We start from the raw sequence: 25941 nt of genomic DNA, 5'->3' as shown, positions 1-25941 counted from the left end.
ATCAAGTATGAACTGTAATGTCTTCTATTTTGAAATCAATTTTTTATTCATCGGTAAATTGCTAGTGAATACACAGTGCAGCTGGAGATTGTTCGCAGTGATCCTGTCCTCAGATAAATGTGATTTTAATTTGGCTTATTCAGCTGTAGTTCATATCATTGTTATGGTGACGTTAACTGTGAGACAGTGTTGTGTGTTGTTACTCACACATTAAAGCCTAATGAGAGATTTTGCTATCAGCCCCTACATCACATACAAAGAATCCCTCTCACTGTCTAGGACACAATTTATACAAATAGTGTAAATATAAAAAAATGTCTGAATCAGAAATAAATAACGTAACATTCTGAGCCGTGTCTGCTTCAGTAATAACAGATGTGATGTTTCTGGTGTAATCATGTTTCAGAGTTCAGGGGTCAAACTGATGAAAGTGACTGCATGCAAACAACATTGTCTCCTGTTAGGCTTGAATGTACTTTGAGTATCTTGGATGTCTTGAACTTCAATGTTTGCTGCTTAAAAGCTTTAAGTGAGTAGATTAAATGCTATCGTTATGAACACTGGCTCTGAACCTCTGACCTTGGATGGACATCACATGCAGTCATTTGAGTATTCAGTCTGAGAACCTCTGCCCTACTCTAATCAAACTATAATTACAGACAAAACGCTAAAAGCTATAACCTTAGAAGCTTAGTTTAAAAGAGAAATAAGCTGAATCTCAACTGTATTTCTCTTCAACTCGGTTGTTCAGTTTCCGTTTCCTCTCTTACACAAACCTTGCTTTTAAATCATACTCCAAATGCAGATAGTTTATACATTTGGTTCTTTCATTTCTTGTCATTCACCTATCCAGAGTCCTGCATTAAAATATCATGACTACAACACACACAGAGGACCTTTCATTCATTCATTGATCAAATGTTTGTGTGTGTGCATGCATGCAGAGCGTTCTCTACTGACCCGTACCTCCATCTCCTTGAGCACAGGATGGTCCTCAATCCCAGGAAAGAGGACCCTCATGGCGTAGGTGCGGTAGTCCAGGAAGGGGATTCCTGCGCCATCCAACTCCTGAGTGAGTTCATGGATGTCGGTCTGCAGCTCTGCAAAGGCTGCACAGAGGACAAGGAAATGCTTACAAATATATAATGAAGGTCAAGAATGAGTGACTTTCAAAGAACACAGAAATGTCTCAAGATTAAATGAAGTACAGACTTCCATTTCGCAGGAATAGTTATCATCTACAAGACTGTTCGTTTCAATTTGATGACACCTTTGGTAATAAGTGGATTTCTGTATGGCATTAAACATTCTGACAGCAGAATGTACTCACGTAAAGATACTTGGTGACTAATGCTTGTCATATTCCTGTAGTCTCTTATGTGGCAAACAAACCACTGTTCTTTAAGGTAAAAAAAAAAAATCTCTTCTCAGCAGCAACAGAAACATTTTCTTGATATATATAAAGACTATACAAATCTTTCTTTTTATATATAAAGACTGCATGCTGAAACATTATTGCAAGTACTTAACGAACAAAGTCTAATTTATTAAGGTGTGAAAGTTGTACACTATCATTCTAAATCTTTTCAAGCTGTGTTCTCCAGCAGACTTGAAACGACACCGACAAGAGAAGAAGAGAGAAGCTGTGGTCACAGTGTGGGGAAAAAAAATCAATCTCAAAACAAAGTTGAAAGCAACTTTTTATCTTTAGCTATTCATACTTCTGTCAACGCGGTATTCAGAAACATGTTTTGGACTAGAAAACAGCTATGCAGGTGAAAGTGAAGAAAAGACGGAGGCGTCTGGAGGAGCAGCAGTGAAAAGCAGGATTCTGTGATCGCTCAGTGCTAAGAAAGATGGAGGGAAGAAGGAGGACAGAGGAAAGAGTTCTGGTGCTCGGTGGCTGGAGGGGAGTTCAGGATGCAATTGCACACAGGAACATGAGCCTGTGAGTACACACACATTACACGCTGCCACCTCACATGCTTGTACTCCTGCAGCCATACACACACATATACACACACACCGCACATATAGACACACACACACACACACACACACGCTCTTTTTCCCCATCTCGCCCCACAGCTGAACATATAACCTTGTGCCCAGATGATTTATGTGAATGCGCGTGTCAATGTTTTTACACATTTTCCATTCCCACAGAGTGTGTTCTGACCCTATTCTGTATACTCCAATGGCCTCACAAGTCACATCTAGAAGGAAAAACAGGATCAAATCCATTCTCTCGCATATATCCCACACAACCGAGCATACAGCTAACGCTTCTGGTAGCCTGCATCAAATCTATTTTATAACAAATATAAAAATCTCTTGGGGAGAAAATATACAGCTACATGGTTCCATGAGCACAGCGGTGTGTGTGCGTATGTGCAGTGTGTGTCCTATGGCGTCATCCAAAACACATGGATACACAACCCAAACAAATAACGAACCAAAGCCCAGACAAACAGATGGCTTGTGTCACCCCGTCCCTCTCTTCCCATCTCTCTTTTTCTCCCTCTCTCCTCCTTTCAAAGTGACATCTTAGAGGTCATCTCACTCCCCCTTATGGCTGCTTTTTCTCTGCTGCATCCCTCCATCTTTATTTCATTTGTCCCATTAGCTCCCTTGGCTGTCCATCTCTCCTTCATCCAGCTATTTTTCTCCACTTTATCCCATCTTTTTTGCTCCATTTATTTTCTTTTATGTATGTTTAAAGTGCGTATGTCTTGGCTATGACTTCCTTCAAAGTAGTAGACTTTGTTCCTAGTATTCATTGTTTATTTATCTCACATATAATTACTTCCCCTGTTTTCACTTCAAATAGTCTGCTTCTTTTCCTCCCGTCTCTCTCTGCAACCAAATATTTATCTACCTCTATCTCCTGCTATCTCCATGTCCGGCCGTCACTCTCTCTCCAATTTGCTCTCTAATAATTCTTCTCTTCTTCTTGTTTTTCCTCTCAGTATCTTTTAATTCATCTCTTCCTCTATGTCCCCTGTTCTACTCTCACAGGTTGTTTGCCAGATTTATTTCCCTCACTCTGTCCCCCTCCAAATCCATCCTCTTGTCGTCTTCCAGACAGTGGTGACAGCGGGGGACAGACAGGGTCAGGGCACATGGACTCACTGCCACAAACCTCAGCCAATCACAGTTTGACCCTCGGTGTGGGTTTACGAGTGTGTGGGTGCAGGTAGTTGCAAAAGAGCAGGACACGACGACGTGAATGTCAGGGGGAGTAGTGTGAAGTGCACACTTGGAAAAGAAATCATAGAAAATGATCCTCTTTAGATCTGCAGACGACCAGCACAGTTATGACAGTAGGGAAGACAAGTGCTGATCAGTAACTGAGATTATCTCAGACTGATTTGGAAATCTGTAATGATTTAACAGTTAGTCTACATTACAGTCTTGGATTGTGGACTACTGATAGAATGATTAATTGGTTGGTGCAATAATCAATTATTTGAGCTGACTAAAAATCATTTTCACATAATTGGAGTAATTCACGAAGCCAGTAAACAAATAATAAATGCAGAGTTAGGAGTGGAGGTAGCCTTGTTAGTGCAGCGCTCCCTCTTGTGTCAGTTTCACTATACTAAGTGGGTGCTGTGAAACAGTAGGAAAAGTGCCAACGCTCAACAGTAAGACTGAAATTCCTTTCTTTCAAAGCTTCATATATGCAAATAGACACTCTTAATATACTTACTATTTACTGTTGGTATAATTGCCTTGACATGGATCTTGCAGTGTGAAACATTAGCTATGATGTTGGAATTGTCATGAAGAGAGCCTTCAGTCAAAACCATTCATCGGATTCGTCATTTGTGCTCGTTTGGGATGGCCAAATGCAAATATTAGCCTTTGATAAAGTACAACTAGAACACATTGGGATTTTGTGTCTTATTAATACTGCACCTGACAGTATAACCTTTTACTCGTTATCATCGGTGAATCGCTGATATGTGGCAGAACTATTACGTCGTGTAGCTGCTTAAAAACCAACAAAGAAAACAGCAAAACCCAAAAATCCATTTCAGTTACCTTCGTTCATTCATTTAACTAAATGTGTCCAACCTGCCAATGTCTACAACAGGCACAAAAACTTAAGCACTGTTAGCTAAACTCGATTAAAATGGAAGTCGACCAATTAAGCTTTGCACCCCTGAAACACTGATTTGCAATGGATGTTAAAAAGAAAACAAGAACAGAACCCTGCATTACCCCCAATGCAACCTGATCAGAGACAGCTTGATAAGAGCTTTAGCTGTCCTATGTTCATATTGGCCAATGCAACCTTGAGCCACTTCAGCCCATACCTATACCTTTGAACAGCTCCCTTTGATGCTACCAAAGATTGTATACATTTTTTTCACATGTAGTTGTACTTTCCAAGTCCCATAAATAGATCTGTATGTGAAAACATCATACAGTACTGACTTTAAATGTATTAGGTTTTTAAAACTTGTTGAGGTGTTTTTTGTGAATCTTACAAGCCATTATTCAACTAGCAAGTTATTTAGGATGTGAACCCCTGTCATTAAAATGTGATTGGCAGATTGTTTATTCATCTGGTGGACACAGCTGTCAATAACAACCACACTAAATCTGACTCCAAATTTACTGAAATGCCAAATTGTTGGAACTCTCTTTAATTCTGACGCAGTATTGTATTTTCCTACATACTAGAGCAGCACAGAGCCCATCTTAATCTGAGTAACCGCTACTCATAAATACAGTAAAATTACAACAAGGTTCACTAAAACAACGCAACAAGTGAAGTGCTCTCTAATACAAATGTATTGTGATGATCATGGCTATCAGTATTCTCCTTCTCTGTCTCCCCATCTGCTTCTCTCTCTCTCCTGCCAGACAAACCAGTAACAGCATCAGCGGCCTCTCACTGGATCCACGCTATCTCCTGCCAAATGAATATATGCTAATGTACTCCTGTGTAAGTTTCTCTCTCCCTCTCCCCCTGCTTCAGCCGGTGCCAAGCCACTCCTTCCTTACAATCCCTCACTTACCCACCTCTGTGCCCCGTCTCTATCTAACCTCCATCTTGCCCTCCCTCTCTCACTGTGGATGGCAGCGAGGCCAGCCAGGCGGCTCTCTCATGGGGTGGAGAGCCAACATCTGGTGGCTGGCTCAGATCAAAGTACTCCTCTGGAAACACACCAACACCCACGCACACATGCACACACACCGCTGCCACCTAACAGCAGGGGGGACAGTTGGCAGTGAGAGGGAGGAGGAAATAGAGAGCGGGAGAGAGAGAGAGAGAGCAGAGAGAGAAATTGATATGACTATTGAATGGGAGTTGTGCAGCCTTTGAGGTAAGCTGCAGCAAGGGAGAGATTTACACAAAGTTATTTGGGGACATGGGAGTTATTCGTGGGGAGAAAAATGAAGAGAGGGAAGTAGGGAGAAAGATGAGAAGAAACTCCGAGAACACCAGCATTACGTAAGCAGTTCTTGTAGGTTTCAGCAGCGAACATCATGCCAGTTGAAGCCAGATTTGGTCGAGACTCACCTTCCTTGCACTCGAGGGCCACCCTGGACTCCAGGTTGTCCATCTGCAGCTGCAACCGTTTGAGGGTGCGATCGGCATCCCGTGACTTCCTCTTATAAGCGATCAGCACCACAATTATGACCAGCAGGAGCAGGCCGCCACCTCCTCCAATGCCAATGATGGCAGGCAGGGTGAGAAGGCTGTCTGAGTAGATCTGCAGTGTTCCTGGTGAATATTCAAAGCCTCCAACACGCACCTTGTAGACAGACACGTGAAGGGTTACACACCCATGTTAAATTAGCCAAAGGATGAAAGACAGAAGATGCATACACAGAACAAAAAGGGGTTGTTTGCAGCAATATCTCAAGAAGAACCAATATTCTAACTACGTACTTTACACAGTGGAAGAATCATACATGAGACCTACATGATGGTATCCAATTTAGAGTCACACCTGGCCACAGCTGCTCCAAATCTAATCTGATAAAACGTACACACACGTCCAAAGCTGTATCCCACAATGCATTTATGCTGTCACACCAAGCTGTGCCAAGTCGGGCCAGGCGCAGCCAAAACTCCCCAAAACTCTTTATATCTGCATTGGGGGAGGCAACATCTGTGCCCCCGGGCCATTTTTGGCACCAGTAAAAAACATACAAGACGTAATTTGCATATTTTCTGACACACACAAACATACATATTACTTTCAACCATATCACATCAAAACAGTTTTTGCTTGGAGAACATGTGAATGAAAAACACTGAGATATCCCTCCCCCTCACTTGTATGCCATCTTTAACTGGCTTATGTCTATGAAATACCGAACGGAGGGGGGTAAAAATAGATGCAGACCTCTCCCGCCCACTAGCCATTTTTTGGTTTCTATTGAACATCAATACTGCTCAAATCCTGAGGAGGATGCCAGCCAAACCAGACTGATCAAAAGCCTCTAAGACTTAAATACAGTCGCAGGCACTGCCAGTGGTATAAGAGACGGGATGTGTGCGTTTGTGTGCTTGCAGCTATATGAATGGGGCAAAAGAAATCTAGAGTAATTGAAGAGATTTAGGTCTGATGGATGTGAAGAAAGAATGAGATGAATGAACGAAAAGACAGGAAGTGGAGTGACATTAAAGAAGGAGGTTGAATAGCACAGCGGAAACAGCAGAGAACAGGAGCTATAGAAGAAAATAGGATGAAAGAAATGTGAAAGCCAGATGCTCCAGCAGTGAAATGGGAAAAAAAAATTCAAGACGGATGATGAAATAACAGGTACTTAACATAGAAAAATGTAACTCAGAGAGAGATTATGCTCATTTCCAGGTTTTGCATGGCTGTATCCAAACCCCGAAACCTGAATGTTGCAATGCTTGGTTCAGAATGTGACAGATTAGGGTAACAAATGGAGGGCATACACATCACATAACGGGAAAACACTGAGCAAACACTGATGGAGACAAGAATTAAAGTTTTACTTACAGTGACTTTGTGTTCTCCGGTCAGGTTAGGCCATTCACATAGCAGCTGGGTCTCAGACAGGGTGAGAACACAGGGCGTCTCCCCGATCAGCACCGTGTAGTTCAGCTTAGAGTTTCCTGGGGCTGTAGGAATTAGGTTACGGCCCTGGAAACAGACACACACATACCTCAGCTACTTACACATAGTCAGGACTAGAGTGACACAAATGGAATAATCACAGAGTACAAATGCAAAGGGATTCACCTCAACTGGGGTGTGTACCGGGAAAAAAGAAAAACCTGTCCCAGATTGGCTGGAAGGTGTCCGTCAACAGTTCATCCACGGCTCTAAATCAGTGCGCAAGGTGCTTCAAAATTCAGGTAACCATAGCAACAGCACTTCTGCTTGATGTTGCCAGATAATTCTTTTCACAGAAGCTGACCAAATCATGAGTTAAACAAAAATAAAGATTCTGATTTTGAGAGGGTCTACCTTGTTTTCCTTTAACATCGAACACTTGTGGTGCCATTTTACTGATTTAGTTTAGGACTAGCACAGGTAAGAAATGCAGTTCAGAGACTTTATTAATGTGTTAATTACATATGGATGTTCAGTGGAATCAATATATTCTACAGAAAACTCTCCTCTCCTCTGCCCCCTTTACCTACCCTTCCTCTTTCTAACTCACTTGTGCTCTGCAGGGTGGGAAGAATGAATTGCTGGAAAATTCAGATGGACATTTAATTCCTCTGCAATTATTTAATAGGATGCTGTTTCCGTGCTTCTTTCTTCTACAATTCTTTACCAGGAGGAGCATGGTGGGGCAATTAGGGCTTTTCATTATAGAATTATATTTAAAGTTGCAGGAGGGGAAAGTCGTGAGTCTTCATTTCTAAAACTCCACCCTGATTGGCCAGGAGAAAAAAGGCTTTAGTTTTCCATGAAATTGCATGATAATTTTCTCTCTCGCTCCTGAAAGGCTTTGAAGTTCAAGGGGAGAGGTGAAGTGACAAAAGACAGCGTGGGTGGGTGGGGCAAATGCGCTCCGGATTCAAATGTGAGCTGCCTCTATGGCTTAGAGTAAACATGGCTGTGAAGTCTCGCTTCAGAAGTTATCAGATAAAAATCGGAGCAGGTGGCATAGCAATGCATGGGCCCACTTTATAAACATTACTTTCTTTTGCACCCGATTTTAAAGGGGGCGGTTTAAAACAACTTTTTTTTTTCCTTAAAGGTCTCCAAACCCCATTGGAGACAGCAGGTGGAGAAATAACATTTTTCAAGGTTGAGGCACATCTGAAAGAAATCTGTTGAAAGGAAAACGAGAAAGGAGGGAGGAAGGTGTCTATACAGGAGCAAATCATTTCAAATGCCTGTCAGTGTCTTATCAGTTGCATTTGATGCCGACTGGGAGGTCGCAGTAGCCTCTGCTGAAATAACTATTTGTGAGATTGAGCTTTAAACATTGTTGACAATACTCAACATTACTGGCATACTGCTACCGGCTATTATTGCTCTTCTTGGGTGTCAACTGAGTGCAAACACTCAGCTAACCTTCTTTTGTCCCAGTGTCCTGGTGTGTGGAGACATTTATCCCTCACCTTTAGAGAGTAAGCTTCGATAGAAAGCTTTGATGCTAAACCACCACAAACTCAATCCATAAATACACTCTTCTCCCACCCTTTCCTGGTGAACTATGTGCAAAAGGAGAGGATAGATCGCAGGAATGAAATGAGAAGGGTGAGGCAAGAAGAGAGAAAGGAGGATAAAACAAGAAATAGAGAGAGGAGAAATGCAGAGAAGCATAGAAAAGAACAGGACTGGAAGTGGGAAAAAAAGCAAAGTCAAGAAAAGAATGAAAAGACAAAGAATGTGATGGATGTAAAGCAAAGCCAGGTAGAGACAAGGCCAAAACAGATCAATGCTAAGAGCAGAAGGCAATTTACCTTGAGTATGAGTGGTGAGCTGGGCTTCAGCTCCAGCGTGCCCGTGGGGCTCAGAGGTTCAAACACGGGGTCCGGGTGGTAGCTGAAAGTCTCGTTTACGACCAGCACAGAGCGCACGTCGTCCATGACAAAGCCAATCTCATCAGGACTGCTGCCCACCTCTGAGAAGCCTTTGTCAGATCCAGCCACGGAGGGCGCCAGACACACCATCACAGTGTTGTTGAGAACGGTACAGTTCTGGAAAAGGAAACAGAGGAAAAACGATAATTAAGAAGCAACCAGTGAGGAAAAAAACAGAAGCGGGAACAGAGAACAAATGTCAGAAATAGATACGCTTAGGTGGTAATGTCACCACCCATTTAACCCCCAAGTAGTTTCTGGGGTTCTTTTGTAGTTTATTTTTTTGCTCCTATCACTGCAAGATAAAATCTTGCACCTCCTATGGAAACAGCATCATGGCTAGAAACAGAGTCAACTCAAATATGTCATTTGTGTAGTAAAATACAGTTATAATGTCATAAACCATCTAAAAAGTAAAAGCAAAAGCAAATGTTAAAAAAAAAACTAGAAGCAACATTTTTGCCTGGGTGTTAGGTTTGGATAAAGGCGACACGTCATGGATGAGTAGGTCAAAGAAAGTCAGACAATTGAAAATATGCCAATTCTTTTGATTTTCCAAGTTATTGGAACTGATAAATGCTCTAATTTAGGGCATTTTGAAAAGATAACATGCCTTTGGTGTTCAGATGGTTCCCAACATTTAAAAATGTTTGCACAGTTTGCAGTATTGGCATGATTTTAAAGTACATTTCAAACTTCTTACATAAAATATCATAACTCCAGCACCGTCAACAATACATATGAGGGCTGAAACAGGGTTATATGAAGTGAGTGATTAAATGTCTCCGTAATGACATAATGAGGAAGAGGCTGGCTTAATAACATCAGTGTTGTAATCGGTGTTGATATCATCTGGAAATCCCCTGTGGGGTTTGACACTTAAATCAGTCACCGTAGAACAAATTAGACTGTAATGACACACAGAGAAACAGGAGAGGTCAGCCAGTAGTTGTTAATGATAACACGGGATGCAAAAGAGACCCCTGCATGGTTTCACAGCACGTTACAGCCTTACGTCAGACAGTGAAAGAATGTGTATAATCACAAAGACGGAGAACAATACTGTGTTTATAGGTCAAATGAAGCATTAAATAAAATTGACTGCAGAGACGTGGGATAAAGGAAAAAGAAGGGATATTTTTACTTTTAGCTAAGAGTGGGAGTGGGAGAAAGGTTAGCTAAGCCCCGTGGTGCTAGGTGAAGAGAGGGGGATTTGCCAGAGCTGCTTTATTGCTGGTTGACATTTCAAAGGTTAAACTGCTAAAAGGAAATTCAACATCAAAAACAAACAGAAAATGGGCCCTTGGCTGGTTGACCGACAGGTCAGGTGTGTGCGTCTGTGTCTGCATCCCAGGAGTGTGTACCGTGTGAAAATGTGCTTTTCCATGGAAAGGCAGAGGAAGCCAGCAGAGAGACAGCGAGAGAGAGACACCTGTGAGTCTATAATGGCCACAGTCTGTCTCACTTGCCAAGTTAAGTCACTGCTTTTTTTGTTTTGTCAATAAAAAGTGTGTGCGGGTGTCTGAGTCCAACCACTCACATTTTCAGACTTGGCAGCTCCATACTTGGCTCTCATTTTAGGCTCCTTGATGGTGGCCAGATTGGTTCCAGTAATGGTCAGCATGGTTCCTCCACTAAAAAACAGAGAGAAAACAAAACATGTTAGAAATAAAATCATGACAAATACAATTATACAACGGTATGAGGGAAATTGTAAAACAATTCCATGTGCACTTGTGTGTCACATATTCATGTATCTCCTGCTGCCTTTTTTCTCTCGCAGGACCTGAGTGCATATACTATTCAACAGGCTTATCAGTAGAGATAAATGTTAATAAATCTGTTCTCTGTGGGAGCCAAGAGGACCCTCCAGTTGGCGATTCACCATTAATGTTCACTCCTGCTGTAGCCTTTCACCTGCTTATTCATGGAAGCCCATTTTCAGGTAATGATAGTAACGCTAAAACCCTTTCATGAATGTTAAAAGCTTGTTTAAACCGATATGCAGGCTGGAGGGAAGAATAGGCGAATACGTAGCATTACTCCAGAGAGCTCAAGCTTTTGGCCTCTCATCACCACATTTTGAAAGCCAGGGGAGATATGATCAGAGAGTATTACAAGAGCAAAGCGTTTAAAAAAAACAAAAAAACACTAGATATACACATAACTGAACCTGTGTCAGTGATCTGACATGTTCTGTAACCTTTTACACTTGTGACCTATTCAGGTCTATGCGATGCTGCCATGCAGAGACATGGCTAACATGGGTGAGAGGCCCAAACCCCCACAATGCCTTCTCGACAGCCTCTGCTGGCCTGCGAGGCTGAACTTTATCTGATGTGAGCTGTTCTGACAGCAGCTAAATAAGTTAGCATACAACTTAAAACTGGAGTGGGGTAAGGCGACGCATAAAAACCCAGTGCAACTGAGTCACAAGTGGCTTCCACAGAAAGCATGTTATATGAATGATACACTGGCTGGTGTTCAGCAAGGTTTCAGACAAGGAAAGAATACAACAATAAAGAAGCTTTTCTACATCACTGGTAAGTGTTGTAAAACCCTCCAAAAAATATTGACCCTTTCAGACCATTCTGTGATTAAACTGGAAATAAATCTCCATCCACCTTTGGGTGGGATGTGTTTTACAGAGGCCAAATGAATGTGGAGAAAGGCGAGGAAGGTGAGGCCAGTCTCAGGAAGTGAAGTGAAATTGGCCCTTGGAGGGACTCTGGTTCCAAAGAGCTACCAGCAAGAGAAAGCCGCCTGAGGCAAAACAAGGCTCAGGGCTTTCAGAGGCTTAGAGGAGACTGACAATTTTTGAAAAGAGTCTGGTGCCAAAACTCAACAGACAACGGAATTTAAGAGATGTATGTACGGTTATACTTTTATTGATGGGTAAATATACAGTAATTCAAAATATGTATGTGGCAATACTTTACAGTGATATTTTTGAGAGGATTACATCTTCTCCACACCCACATTGTACACTACCCCAGTACTATGTGACATACTGTGTAAACTCTACTACAACGAGGTACAAGGTGCAGCGGCATGGAATTGTTGCTGCAGAGCTGTGTGTCTGTGTTAGTCCGAGAACCTCCTCCTGAAGGGAGGAGAACAAGTCTCAGTCATGTCAAATTTGTGTTTTGGACAAGGGAGTGCTTGGCGCAGTTTGAAATAGCCTTGGCAACAGGGTCACCAAAGGGGACACGGCGACAAAATAGCTTGGTAAATAAAAAGCACGACTGGGCGGGAGAACCATGCGCCTCTTCCTCTGGGGAGCACTGAGTGAAACACCAAACAAAACCCGAGTGCCGAGGTTATTTTCCCCAAGGCAGGAGCCAACGCTTTCACTTTTCCCCCTCTTCTACCCTCAACCTTTCATTCATTCCTCTCCAAATGAGACTTCTCATTCGCTTACACCTCTTTTGCACGATGAGAGATTTTGTCTCCCTGCAGTTTTAAACGCAGCTTCTATTTTCACCTCAACCCCCTGCGATGATGCAGTGGAGGATTGCTGCACTGTCTTAACAGACAATGTGTTTGGTGAAAAAACCTTTGGCTGTCCTCAGAGGAGATACTAGGAAATAAATATCTAGTATGTACTACATATGCATTAGAGATGCTTTAACAACAAAACAACACAAATATGAGTTTGATTCAACAGAGGTTCAAAGAGAATAAAATACTGTGAAATATCTGCAGGAGGTGTAGAATTTCTGAACCAAAAGAAAACAGTTTGTCACTTAAAAAATAACGTCAGAGAAACAGAGTTTTGACGGCAATATTCAACTTACACAAGCATTTTTTTCGTATGCAGCGTTTACTTTTCATATTTCGGTACGAGTACCAAGCTTTATTGAAGAATTTTAAATAAATGCAACAGAGAAACATACAGGAAAAAATGTATGACAAGTTTCTGGAACAGTACTTTTGAAGTAAATGAGACAGTTAATAGTGTGTGTGTGTGTGCTGCTTTTCTAAGCTGAGAAGTAGGGGAGTTTCTAGGTCATGCTAGTGAGCCCATTAGCATTTGGAGGCTCCAAGCTCCCCCCCCCCCCATAACACAGCTTGTGTTTGCAGAGGAAATCTTCATGTGGCTATGTAGTTTCATTTCAACAAGTCGAGTAATATTTACAGATACATCTCTGCTGCAGCTTATCAACTAGCAGTGCACTGCTGCAGGAGCCACCTTTACTGTTGCTCCTGCTCTCAAAGATTTACTTTAGAAAAACAGAAAGATAAACAGAATAAATAATGCACTGCTGGAAAGCAAGACGAGTGTAACAACAGATAGGAAAAGCTTTTTTCTTCAAGACCAAGTCAAGGAATATGCTGGTGGAATGATGCATTTATCACCCTTTACATAGAGTTCATAATTCAGTTTAGTAGGCTACAGTCCTTAAAAAAAGACATTAACTGATGGCATAACCACCACTAGAGGATTAATAATGCATTGATGCATTTGTATCAGTTCTGTAGATGTAGAGCACATCAAGCAGAATAGCAGATCAAACCCTGTATTGATGTAATGAAATAATCATATGACATGATGTATTATACAGTGCTGCTTGATCGAGTTAGCTATATGATGGAATTAGCTATATGGTGCAGCTAAACCTGAAACATACAGTAATTTATTGAAATATAGCCCAGTTTTACAGCACTTCCTCTAAATTATTCACTTTCAGAGTTGAAATACACCATATATGCTATACTGAGAGTAATTAATAATGTAGTCTTATTTTTGACCTAGCTATGAGCTACTAAGCAATGCAGAAAAACACCCACATTTGTACATTTTTCCCGCATCTGGACTAGCTGAAGGAAAGATTCTGATTGGTTCCTTACCTGGCGATACTCCAGTCAGGCTCAATCTTGAGTATTGTGGGATCGTCAGTGTAGTTGAATCTGACCTCTGGGTTCCTCAGCTCAGCAGAGTTGATGTCCACCATAACTGGGGTGGGTCCTGAGGCCTGGCCAGCTGGGGTCACACACACGATCTCCTTGCTGCTCCGCCTGGAAGAGCAGGAGACGATAGAAGTATGAGAGGACAAGAGAAAAAGATGTCAGATGCAGGGGTCTGTGACAGCCTCTATTAGTGTGTACCGTGGGTTTTACGGACCTATACTAGAAGGTATTGTAAAGAGGAGGTGACTCAGAGAGACAGACAGAAAAAAAATGTGCGTTCACAGAAAGAAAAATCACACTTCATCCTTTGAATAACTTGTAAATTATGCATCAGATGTGACAGAAAAGCAGGAGCACACCCACCCACACATAATGGTGACAGTCGCCTATTCACAAGGCCAACATCTTTCAGTCTGTCCAGTCGTGGTTTCATCAGCCTGAATCACAGACTGCTGTACTTCAAAGATTTTGCTCTCTCTTTCTTTTTCTCTCTGTCTGTCTGTCTGTCTTTCCCTCTTGCGTGTTCTCTGGCTAACAGATCTGAAGTGGCAGATCAGGCTGGTCGTCGCTCTGTGTGATGTAACTCCCTCCCTTGCAGACAGGCAGCCAGCTGTGACCTGCTGGGAAACTTTGTGTGGCTGCCAGAAACTTTGCGCTCCACTCCAGTGGCTCATACCATCGTCCTCTCCCCTCGTCAGGGAGAGACACTGCTGGCCGAGCAGCGGTGGGCATTGCTACCTGTGAGACGGCAGTATGTGTGTGCAATCAGTGCACTGAGCAGGTGCATTTGCACTGCGTGGAGGTCTGTGAATTTGCATATAAATGCAGTTCACAGTCAGAAGATTAACAATGTATAAGTATGTGTTTTGTGTCGCTCGTCGTGCGCTAACGTCTTGCAGCGCACTGTGAGCATGTGTAAATGGGGGTGTGTGCAGGGATGATGGCAGGTGGCTCAGTATGAAATTTTGAACATGAGAAGAGCAAGCTGATCCGAACACAAATCCTCCCCCGTTATCTGCTGTGAAAGTGAAATCCACAGAAAGATGGAAGATGGAGAAGACGACAGAGCGAAAACCTATTTTTGTGCCTCTATCCCAGCAGCTCGCACCGATTCAGGTTGGGCAACTGAGCAAAAAAAACGGGGGTATCGGGCATCTTTGTTGAACATATCCCTTCTGCAACCCAGGAGGCAATTTCAACAGCATCCTCAGACTGAGGGCATGAAGACAGACATTTTAAAAAAAGAAAGAAGAAAGAAAGACGATTAAAAAAAAAGAGGGTTTCCACATTCCGCTAGAGCTGCGTTTCCATGGCAACCTTTTTCACAACGCCGTCGAGTTTGGTTGCGCCTGTGGTGCCGCGTACGTATTTTTGACAAGGTTGCGGCCACACAAAAGAAGCCAAAAGGTGATACAAAAAGGAAAAAGAAAAGGGAAGAAAAGGGGTTGCACAGGGAGATAAGAGGATGAGTGACTCGGGGTAAATAGGTTTTGATTAAAGCAGAGGCCCCACTGAATACAAAGACACATTAAAGAGATGGACTCAACCAGTTCATTACTGTGGCCATAAAGGTTATTGCTGCTCAGTGAATGAAAGGCCAAGACTATTATGTTCACCTTTCTTGGGATGTGCTACAGAGCTTTAAATTGGCCTCGACTTTTTCTTTTGATATGATATAAGAAGAACTTGATGGGTCCAAGCTCATTAGTTTAACCTGTCACTTGTTGCCTTAGAGGAGGAAATATAATAAAAACACTCAGGTTATAGAGAATTCACTCTTCCTCAATAAAAGAAAAGAAAAACAGGAAACAAGAGGAGTATTTCTATACCACTTCCAATTTACCAATGGCCATCTTCACAAAGAAGCTAATGCCAGAAATTTTTGTTTAGTATACGTGCTTGTTTAGTGAACTAACAATCTTTTCTGTGATGTTTCTTTCCTCTGCAATCTGCCAGACACCATACATGAGTGGATTTCGTCCAGAGCTCAGTTTGCTGTAAGTTTGCCAGGAAGGGACTCAAAGAAACAATAAGAGTTCTTGGCTAGAGGAATTAGAGTCATATCAAATTGGATCTATGTCTCTTCTTCTTCAAATCCTGGCACAGTGAGTGACAAGGGAAGATAACCGAGACAGATTATTCGAAAACCAAAAAAAAATTTAAAAAGGAGGGGGGGTGTGGGGGTAGGGGGAACTACGCATTTCAAATATGGGTTCAAAGCAGACAAAATGTGACTTACCAATTACCAGCAACACCATATCATTCCTTTCAAATTATAGTCATATCTCTGACAAAATGTGGGCCATGCACTCAAGTCATTCACAGCACAACTGAACAATGATATCAGCTTCCCCAGGAAAGGCTACACTGTCATTCTCACAATTGCTGTGAATTACAGGACCACAGGTCAACCTCTTACCGGCCGCATTTTTCAGGCCTGCTGCAAATCAAAGGCAGTGACGAAAGAGGGATTTTTTAAAAACAGGAAATAACTATAATTACTAAATACAGAAAAGAAAGGAAAATGGCAGATTGGTGAAAACTGTTACAGACAGGAGGGAAACATAGTCTGTGTTTTGAGTTGTAATAGTAAATAAAACAATATACGCCAAAAAGGACAACTTCACAGTTACAGCAACAATTACATGGTACTACTTTCTTGCTGTATTTCGGTAGTAAAAATAACTTACATTTGATTACAACGTCTTATAGCTTTCAGTCTGCATGCACACTGCTCTCCACTGCTTGAAGAGCTTTAATCAACACGGTGACTGCCTCCCCAACGGCATAATGGAAGCTTAAATGGTCATTTTCATAGCCTCTATAAATACCTCTACAAACAGCAGGAGTTCTGCGACTAAAAGTCAAAACATACTTGCTGTGCATACCTTTCTTACTTTTAGTTTTGAATGCCAGAGTGATAACTATGATTTAGGTTGAGCTACAATTACCAGACACAGTCAGCGCAAACCCATTTTAAAGTTTATATGAAAAGAAAGTGCTAGCTCAAGCATAGATAGTACTATAACAGCAGAAATACCTGCAATTGTAATGTTGATATCAAAAAATATGTTAGAAATTTCGGCACACCGAATTAAAAGAACAAACAGTAGTTACTGTGAGTACTTAGCATTCACCCACCTCTCGAAGCGGCAGGGGTGAAGTCCGATCTTCACAGAAACAGCGCTGCCTGCATTCAGGTGGCTGCCTTCAATGGTGATCCTTGTTCCTCCAGACAGAGGTCCAGTAGACGGATGGACACGGGTAAAATATGGAGTCTAAACAGACACAGACAGAGCACACGCAGGACTTATTGACATGATCATGCTTGTCAGATCCAATAATAAAATCAACCTAAAAACTTTGCCACAGCCGTATCTTAAATAATCAATGCTTACCACAAATGTGAAGGCCTTGGTTGAGATCGCCTTGTAGTCGGGGTGAATGCAGTCCCTGACACACACTTCTACCTGAGCCTCCTGCACTCTGTAACCTGTTGCATCATTCAGCCGACACACAATCCTGAAAAACATAAAACAGAAGTGGTGACAGATGAGTTTGATGGTCATCAATAATGAAATGAATGAATGGTTTTCTTTGTTTAAAACTCTGTTTAAATTAGAACTAGAATTTCTGACAAGTTCTGAGAAACAAAAAGCGGAATTCCTTATATGTGTTCACGTCTGGCCCGAAAAAAAAAAAAGGATTCTGATAGAGCACAACGTTGTAGCCATGACAGTGGAATAAGCTTTAAATATGGATGATACTGCAAAGAAGCTAAAGAAATTCTAAAACCTGGAAGTTTCACTACAGTTTCAATGTGTGCACCCAAGATTAGAGTCATCAATTCAGTATCTAACCAGATTTAATATGCCATAATCATACCCTCCGTTTGTGAGATATAAAGTTGATTAATGGCCAGAAAGGTGTTTTTGCAGAATACAATGACAGCACAGTAAAGTTGACATTTGACATTCTGGAGATACAATGTGATCACCTTATCATTTTGTCCTATTAGACATTTCTGTGAAAGTTTGTCATAATTAGTTATTAATGGCCAAAATAGTGTCTTGTGAGGTCAGAGTGACCTTTGACCAACAAATTCTAATCAGTTCATCCTTGAGTGATCCTTGAAATTTGGCACAACCTAAACATTTGTGCCAAATTTGCTGAAATTCATTCAGTGTGTTCCTGACAGACACACACATGGATACAAATGGACAATCTGAATAAACGATGCCTCCAACCACAGCTGTTGCTGACGGAAAGGAAACGCTTCTGAATGAAGTGTTTCCTTATTCCTTAGTGTCACTTTATTCATACAAACAAAATAAACTGACCAAATCTTCTATCAGAGGCAATCTGCAGTGCAAAGAAACTGGAGACTTCCGTGTGTTCACGCGTATGTCTGCATTAACGCGTACTATAGAACCATAAGCTGCACACTTAGCCTTGGGCGCTGGCTGGCCAAATGAAAATCCACTGGAGAAATGATTGAGCGAGGGGAGGAGTGGTGGTGTAGCCCACAGGGAGAACACACACACACACACACTTACTTCATGTTTCACCCACTGGAGACACACTTGACTGTTAATTAGCCAGAGCAAACGAATGAGACGGAGAGAAAGGGTGAGAGTGTAGACGAGAGAGAGAGAGGGAGGTGAGGAGGGAAGGAGGGAGGAAGAAAGAAGACGTGAGTAAGAGGGACAGAGGGTTAAAGTGAGAGAGGCTGATTAATTGCACAAGCTCATATCCTACACATCTCTTTAGCTTCCCCTCCCAGAGATGAGTTATTAACTCTCCTGCTTCCATCCTCCCTGCAGGTGGCCATGGCAACTGCAGCCCTGCTGCGACAATGAATTTCACATTCCGATGCTGCGTGCTTCCATTGTTTTTACTTTCCCTTTCATTTATTCCCAGGTCTCCTGCTATGACAGGGGCCATGATTAAAATGCTGGACAGCTCTCAGAAATGCGGCTTCACTTGCATCATTATTGCACAGATGACAGGTGGCTACACTGAGCTGTATTACGTGGTTAGAAAGAGCAAAAGTACATTTGTAAAGACGACAACATCATAAATTATATCTCACTCAATCAAGGGAGTGAGATGGAAAATGATGGTAAAAAATTAAACATACGTCAAATTGTCAAACAGTAACAACTAATAAGGTAATAAAAAGAGGGATACTGGGTTTTGTTTTTCCTCGCTACTGCCAATGATTTACTCTTCTCAAGCTGAAGTGAAGTCTGTCTATGAAATATTTAATGACTGAGGTGAAGGACATGAAAAAAGTCATATTTTCTTACTGTCCAACCAAAGAAGTGGGGACGTATGCAGCCTGTATGAACTGTGCTGACAGAAACACAAAGCATAAGTGAGAACAATGTTTCTACATTTTGCCCAACACTGAGCGAACCTCCGTCTCTCCAGCAGTTGACCTTTGACCTTCACTGTCAGTCCTGTAACCCCATCTTGTCTCATGCGCTACAGCTCTGATAGGGTCACGGGGATGACGAGTGCAACCGGACCGCTAATGGCACCGTATGGCTAACATCACTTTTAATTAGCATGACAGTCTAACTGCGAGCCATGCCCTCCTCCTCCTTTTTTTCCTCCAGTGGGTGCTATGGCAACAGGCCAAAGCAGCGTTACAGTGCTGAAAGAGTTAAACGTCACCACCTTGGCTGCTTTGTGATATGATCATTTAGACAAAATGAGTATGTGGGAAAGAAAAAGATATGTCATAGAATCGCCTAATTTTACTCCAAAACTTTAGATGTAAATGTGAAAAAAAGTCACGTTAGGTGTGAACACAACAATCTATGAGTTTATAAATTATGAATCAAGGCTGACATGTCACTATCGTATTTCTGGACCCATTTTGGGGACACCTGTCATCTGTGGTGAGAATTGCAAGGCATTCTGTTGTCCTGCCTGTCAAACCATCAAAGTGACATTTCTTCAGTTTTCTTCTTAGCGAGGGGGCAGACAGAAAACAAAATCTGTTGGGACTGTGCTGCAAAACTCAGCAAATGGAGCATTTGTGTACAAATGACAGCTACGTAGTTGGAAATAGAATATTGAGGACACCTCCAACTGTGATGAGCGTCCCCAATTTTAAATTGTCCTACATTGCATCTTGTCTGCTTTTAGTTGAATTGAACAGAAAACAGAAAGTGTGACTCATCAAGTAGCTTCACCAAAAGCCCTGATATCTCAGAGTATTTATTACAGAGCAGTGCCTTTTTGGGGATGTTTATTCTCTCATCCCAAATGAAATCTAATTAATGATTCATGTTACATGTAAAATAAAGAAAACTGTTGCAACAAAGAGACCTATCTATACTTAAAACAAAGACCTCAGTTACATCCAACACATTTGACATAGAAGTAGAAAGAGAGATTGAATCTAGGAATGCTTACCGCTGTGAGGAATACTTTTACCGAGTGCTGGGCAACGATTAAAAATTTTAATTGTGACTAACATAATTGTCTCCTCTTTCATCTGCGTAAACACAGCCTGCAGTTTAGCCAAAAAGTCCCTGATGTCACAGCTGAGTCAAACATGGCTTCACAGTTGCCCTGAGGAGTGCCAATATCTTGATTTTAAAAAATACCCATATTTCAAGCTTCGATTTTGTTCTTTTCCCCACTGAACTGCATGTCACAGATGGATATTTCATGGACTGTTGAAAATCTGACACTTGTTTCTGCCTCTACAGCTTCTTGCACTAATAAATCTTCTAATATTAGTGATTTTTTTAAAGATCACAGACTTTGAAAACATTTTTAAAACCACTGGTGGGTTTTGGAGTTCAGAGGGTTAAATAGGAGTACATTTCAGAATTCCCAACAAAGTCGTAAGCAGAATCTAACCAGAGAGAGCGTTGTCTATTCTCTGTGGAACAATGCTACCACCCACTTCAACTATCATTAAATCCAGTTTTACCTTGAAAACAGAATGAGCTGAATTAATTCTGGTAAGGGTGACTGACTTAGATACGTCAAAGCTGACTTACCTATTATTCTGATTACTAGTGGGACACATGGATGCTGTCAGATTTGCATAGACTGCACAGGTATAACGACTGGCATTACCACTCACAGCTCGAGGCAGTTTCTGAGGAATCAGTTTTTTATGAAACGAGAAAACAGCATTTAACCTTTATAGGTTTTATGAAACAGAGGTCTGAAAGGAAGTCACAGCGTCGTGCCTAGCACTCAATATTGGAGAAAGTCAAAAAGGGAGTTTCAGGAACAATGAGCCTTAGAGCGGTGGCTGTGAAGAGATGAAAAAAAGAGATGTCAACGTACTGTTCAGCACTGATGTATTGGTCCTCCTGAGGGTTGCATGTCACCTTGCCGATGCGGACTCCATTCTGGATGTCTTTGAACTGCAGACCCAGGTTCTCACCAGTGATGGTCAGCATGGTCCCTCCCTGTCTGGGCCCTGTCTCTGGATACAGCTGGTTGGAAGAACAAACAAATGAGGGCATAGGTTAACCAGAACAATCAATTTTTAACCAAAGCAGTAAATCATAGCATGAGTGACAGTTTACTTAAGTCATTACGGTCATGTACCGCTCTGCATAAATCACATGCTTGCTACCTCATTAAGCAAGATGAAAAATGACCTCAGATCCATTTACTCCACCTCAACTCAGTCAAACATTCACAACCTGCCAACTCGCACACTTAACCTGGACCCACCCATCAAGCCCTCACTCACATCTCTCATTTAACCTTGTGATGATTAATCTGCTGAATACAATTACTGTGCACAGCGACCTCTGCTCCCCTTTCTTTCTCCTAGAGGTCTTTGAAAGGTGTTCGGAGGTGCTAATGGCTACTGGAGGCTAGCCTTGTTGCTAATCACGGACCTATTCATTCTGCCCCCGATGCAGACAGTGGCAATCAGTCATTACTAGCATAATTAGAGCTAAAGCTAATTGGATTAGAACATGGTGGGGCAGTAGGGTCATTTGTCGCAGCAGGAGAAAGAATGGTGAAGGGGGTGAGATGTTGGTGGCTGGGTGTCCTGGAGCGCGGGTGTGGGTGAGGAGCTGGTTTGCCACAACGGAAAGATAAAATGAATGATTACGTGATTAAGTTTCCATTTCTTATCTACATATGAAGCACCAAGTATAATACTTAATAATTATGAATCCATAACTTTCTGCTTGGTGGAGATAACAGGAGATGACATGGCCAAACACGTATACATGGGAAAAAAGAGCATATTTGAGAAGTACTTGTAAACAAAATAATACATACACAAAAAAGATACAAAGTTCCCCTTCACGAATAAAACCCAGAGCGTGCTACCTCTCTGGCTCCTTGATAATGGTGCCCCTTCGCCCTGAACCGACAGCTGCTCTAGGAGCTGGTCTAAAAAACACCAATGACACTCTGTCTGCCACCACCTCCATCTAAGTAACGTGCTACCAGACATACCAAACTGGATGTTGGGACACACGTGTAGGTTGGTGTTGGCTCTCCGTCTGGTGATACTCGGTCCTTCAGAGCCACCTTAATCTCAGCTTGGTGCTGTGATCTTGCACTGATCGCCCTCTGATCATTTCGAGGTTTAAGTCGCATTCTTCATGTAATATGTATGAAGGTCAGATCCTTCTTTTGTCCTTACATGTATGTGAATATTTTTTTTACATGTACGCGTTATAATAGATTTTCTACATAAAAATGACTACCTGTGATAAACAGATTAAAGTAAACCTTTTGTTCTCCTGGCTTTTAATAAAATAGGGAATTTAAAAATGATTTATAATTATTGATAAGAACTGAAGCTTAGTGAAACAGTGGCCATTTGCCCTTGTTGTTGCCAAGTTGACAAAAAGCTAACAGTTAATTCCAGGGAACATTTGTACCAATTTTCCCTTCCTGTGGCGGATAGCAGAGGACGGACAGCTATGTTCGTGTCCTGCATTTTGAACTGCCTTTGTTCCTTTAAAGGTCAGCACTGTCAAAACAATTTGTAACGGGTTAACAATTGGATTAATTTCTCAAATTTGGCCCAAGTTGAACTTTATGCCAAAGTATCATGTAAATTTACTTTGAGTCTATGGGGAAATCTACTGAGAGCAGCAATTCCAGGGAAATGAAGTGATTTCAGTCAAAAGTAGTCTTTTACAGAAATGTTCCTCCACCAGCTACTTCATGATAATCTTCAGTCTAACATTAATATGAAGACAACGGTAGGTTAGTAAAAGCGACAGGTGTTCAAGACATCACTAACAGAAATGGGCAGTAGGAACAAAGCCCAGTGTCACATAGGCGAAAGCTAACAGAATTAAGGAGTGTTTCCCATCTTACATCCCTCCTCCTTCCCTCCTCCTCTCCAAACTTTTAATCCACTCTCTACCTCTGTCTTTGCCAATGTGCCTGAATGTATATATTTTAGCTGGAGACAAAAGAACGACAGGCAGAAAGTAGTGCATCAGTTAGAATCTTCAGATATGGTAATCAACCACCCTTTCCCAATAAGCACAGGGTTATCTAACACACACATGCATGCAAACACACACACGTTGTTGCATCCACAACTAAACAACACAAACAAAAAGCCCTTTTTGATAAAAGCCACCAGCCTAAACACTCGCTCTATTCTCCTCTCGCCGTCCTAACGCTGCACACCCATTCAAACTCCCTTTTTTTCTTTGTCGTTGACTTGTCCCGTTGTGTTGGAGGCTTTGTGTCAAGCCCATTGTGGCTGGCTGAGCAGCAGTGCACAGATAGCATCTGCTCGTTATAGGAGGAGGAGGAAGGGGGAAGCAGGCTGAGGACACAGAGAGATGATATGAACATGGTGTAAGGCTGCTGAAGTTTGTCTGCGATATAAAAGCCTCTCAAAAACAAAACGCTACAAACAAACTGATGGAGGCAATGAACTGAACGGAGAAGGGGATCTGAGTCGTTACCACTAAATGTTTACTTGTGACTAAGTGAAAAAATAATAAGCCTGAAGATGTGTAGACTTAGAGACATAAGGAACAAATCTGTGTCAGAAGTCAGAATCACACTGGGGCCAATTATATCACTCTGGATGGACTATGGGAGCATTTCTAGATGGTAAGATATTTAATAAAGAAAGTAATCTTAATTAAGCCATCGCCATGGTTGACATCCACTTGCAATCTTTCCTTTATGAAAAAAAATCGAAAGAATTTGCTCAACACTGGCTTATTTTATCTCGCATATGTTGTTGCACCAGTCTGACTTTTTGTTCATCTTTAATACACAATTATCAAATAACAGAGGTCTGTGGGGAAGAGAGAAGAGAAGAGGACAGAAGGACAGGGAACATTTAGAGTGTTACATAAAGGATGATATATCAAGGAAGAGAAGAAAACAAAGACTTAGAAGTCAGCTGAGAGGTAGGGGGAGATAAAAAAAAAAAGTCTGGCCATGGCAAATACTGCAGCTTAAAAGTACATGAGGGAGCAATCATTGGGCTTTCATAAGCACAAGGACAGTTTTTCACAAAAAAAAGAGATATTTTTTGTAGATCTACTTTCTTATAAGATCACAAAAAAACACAAGTATGTCACATGCTAAACACTGAATGCACCACCACCACCCCAAACACACTCTGGCATGGTCTGCGTTGTTTTAATTGGTTTCTAAGGGCTAGCTGTAATGCTCTTCCTGTCCCCTAGGAGAAGGCCGGCAGGAGATGATGGATGATGGAGGGCCAGGCAGCATCCAAGGCCAGTACCAGGACACTGCTGCACTACAGTGGGATGCTACGGCAGAATGTCTATATGTGTGTGAGTGTGTGTGTGTCTGTGAGTCACTATGTGTGTGGCTGTGAATTTGATTTTGAGGAAACAATAAAAGCAACCCAAGTATAGCTTATTTTATTTCTGATACATCTGAATGTAGGCTTCCCAGAGACTGTGTGGGAGCTGGACTGTTTTTGGCACTTGTGAGTGTTTGTGTAGGCTTACACACACACACACACACACACACACACACACACACACACACACACACACACACACACACACACACACACACACACACACACACACACACACACACACACACACACACACACACACACACACACACACAATGTATTAGCTTTTTGGAAAGGGTGCACTAATTAATCTTAGTACACAATGTCAGTGCAGTGAAATGTAGTTCAATAAAAATAGCAGTTTAACAGCTTAACAGCCAAATTCTTACAATGTCTAAAATCATCATTTAGCACCTAAAACATCGATTGCTGTGTTTGGAGAATGGTACTTAGGTGCCAGAGCTGTTAGTGGAACGGTACCCAACTGCACAGTATTGAACAACATCAAATGGGCAATAGCACACTCGGAAAATGACACCAAATAGGTTGAACATTTGCTGTGCTGAAAGCTCCGGTTAACTGTGTGGATGTGTATAGATGTGATCTGTGTGTGTGTGTGTGTGTGTGTGTGTGTGTGTGTGTGTGTGTGTGTGTGTGTGTGTGTGTTCTCCTGTGGTGTTTCCTTCCCGGCTGAACACACATTCTCCGGTCCAAATGAAATTAGTGGATAATCCGCTAGCTAATGGCCATAGAGCAGCTAACATGCTAAAAAAACAAACAAAGCAGCCAGAATAAAGCAAAAATAAATAAATAAAAGGGGGATCAAACGGGGAAAAGGGGATTTGACCAAATGGTTGGTAGGAAGTAGAATAATATTCAATTTGTGTGGCTGATGTGATGCTCTTTGGGAGAAAGGATAAAATGGCAGATGAAAAGGGAGAGATTTTCTTTGTCATCTGCAGATGTTCTTTGGGCGTTAAATGTCACACTGTAAATGTCAAAGGTGGAGACGACAGGTGAGGCCGACGGCGGCGCTCTGCGATAACGCTTCATCTGGTGTCTCTTTCTTCTTCTCTGCTGCTTTGTCTCTACTTCTGCATTCTCAAACCTGTAGTACATTTCTTCTCCTGCTGTTTCTGAAGCTCTTCTGCACCATTTTTTTTGACTGCCA

The 25941-nt window shown here is 41.8% G+C and overlaps 1 protein-coding gene across 4 annotated transcripts in view; it reads right to left on the bottom strand.

The window, feature by feature from the left end:
* The window catches only part of LOC110955286 (plexin-A1), a 213017-nt gene that overhangs the window by 21837 nt on the left and 165239 nt on the right, over positions 1–25941 (bottom strand). For 2 of the 4 annotated variants that reach the window (XM_022200219.2, XM_022200236.2), the window contains exons 13-21: positions 21269–21420; positions 17350–17473; positions 17093–17229; positions 13892–14059; positions 10581–10674; positions 8921–9157; positions 6996–7139; positions 5537–5771; positions 961–1109 (exon numbers count right to left, since the gene is read on the bottom strand). In XM_022200219.2, coding sequence (XP_022055911.1) covers positions 961–1109; positions 5537–5771; positions 6996–7139; positions 8921–9157; positions 10581–10674; positions 13892–14059; positions 17093–17229; positions 17350–17473; positions 21269–21420 — 1440 coding nt within the window. The remainder of the gene's footprint in view (positions 1–960; positions 1110–5536; positions 5772–6995; positions 7140–8920; positions 9158–10580; positions 10675–13891; positions 14060–17092; positions 17230–17349; positions 17474–21268; positions 21421–25941) is intronic. The other 2 variants (XM_022200228.2, XM_022200239.2) reach the window with 1 other exon arrangement.

The sequence above is a fragment of the Acanthochromis polyacanthus genome, chromosome 5, assembly GCF_021347895.1.
Source record: "Acanthochromis polyacanthus isolate Apoly-LR-REF ecotype Palm Island chromosome 5, KAUST_Apoly_ChrSc, whole genome shotgun sequence".
In the NCBI taxonomy this organism is placed as follows: Eukaryota; Metazoa; Chordata; class Actinopteri; family Pomacentridae; genus Acanthochromis; species Acanthochromis polyacanthus.
This window is presented reverse-complemented; position numbering and strand designations above follow the sequence as displayed.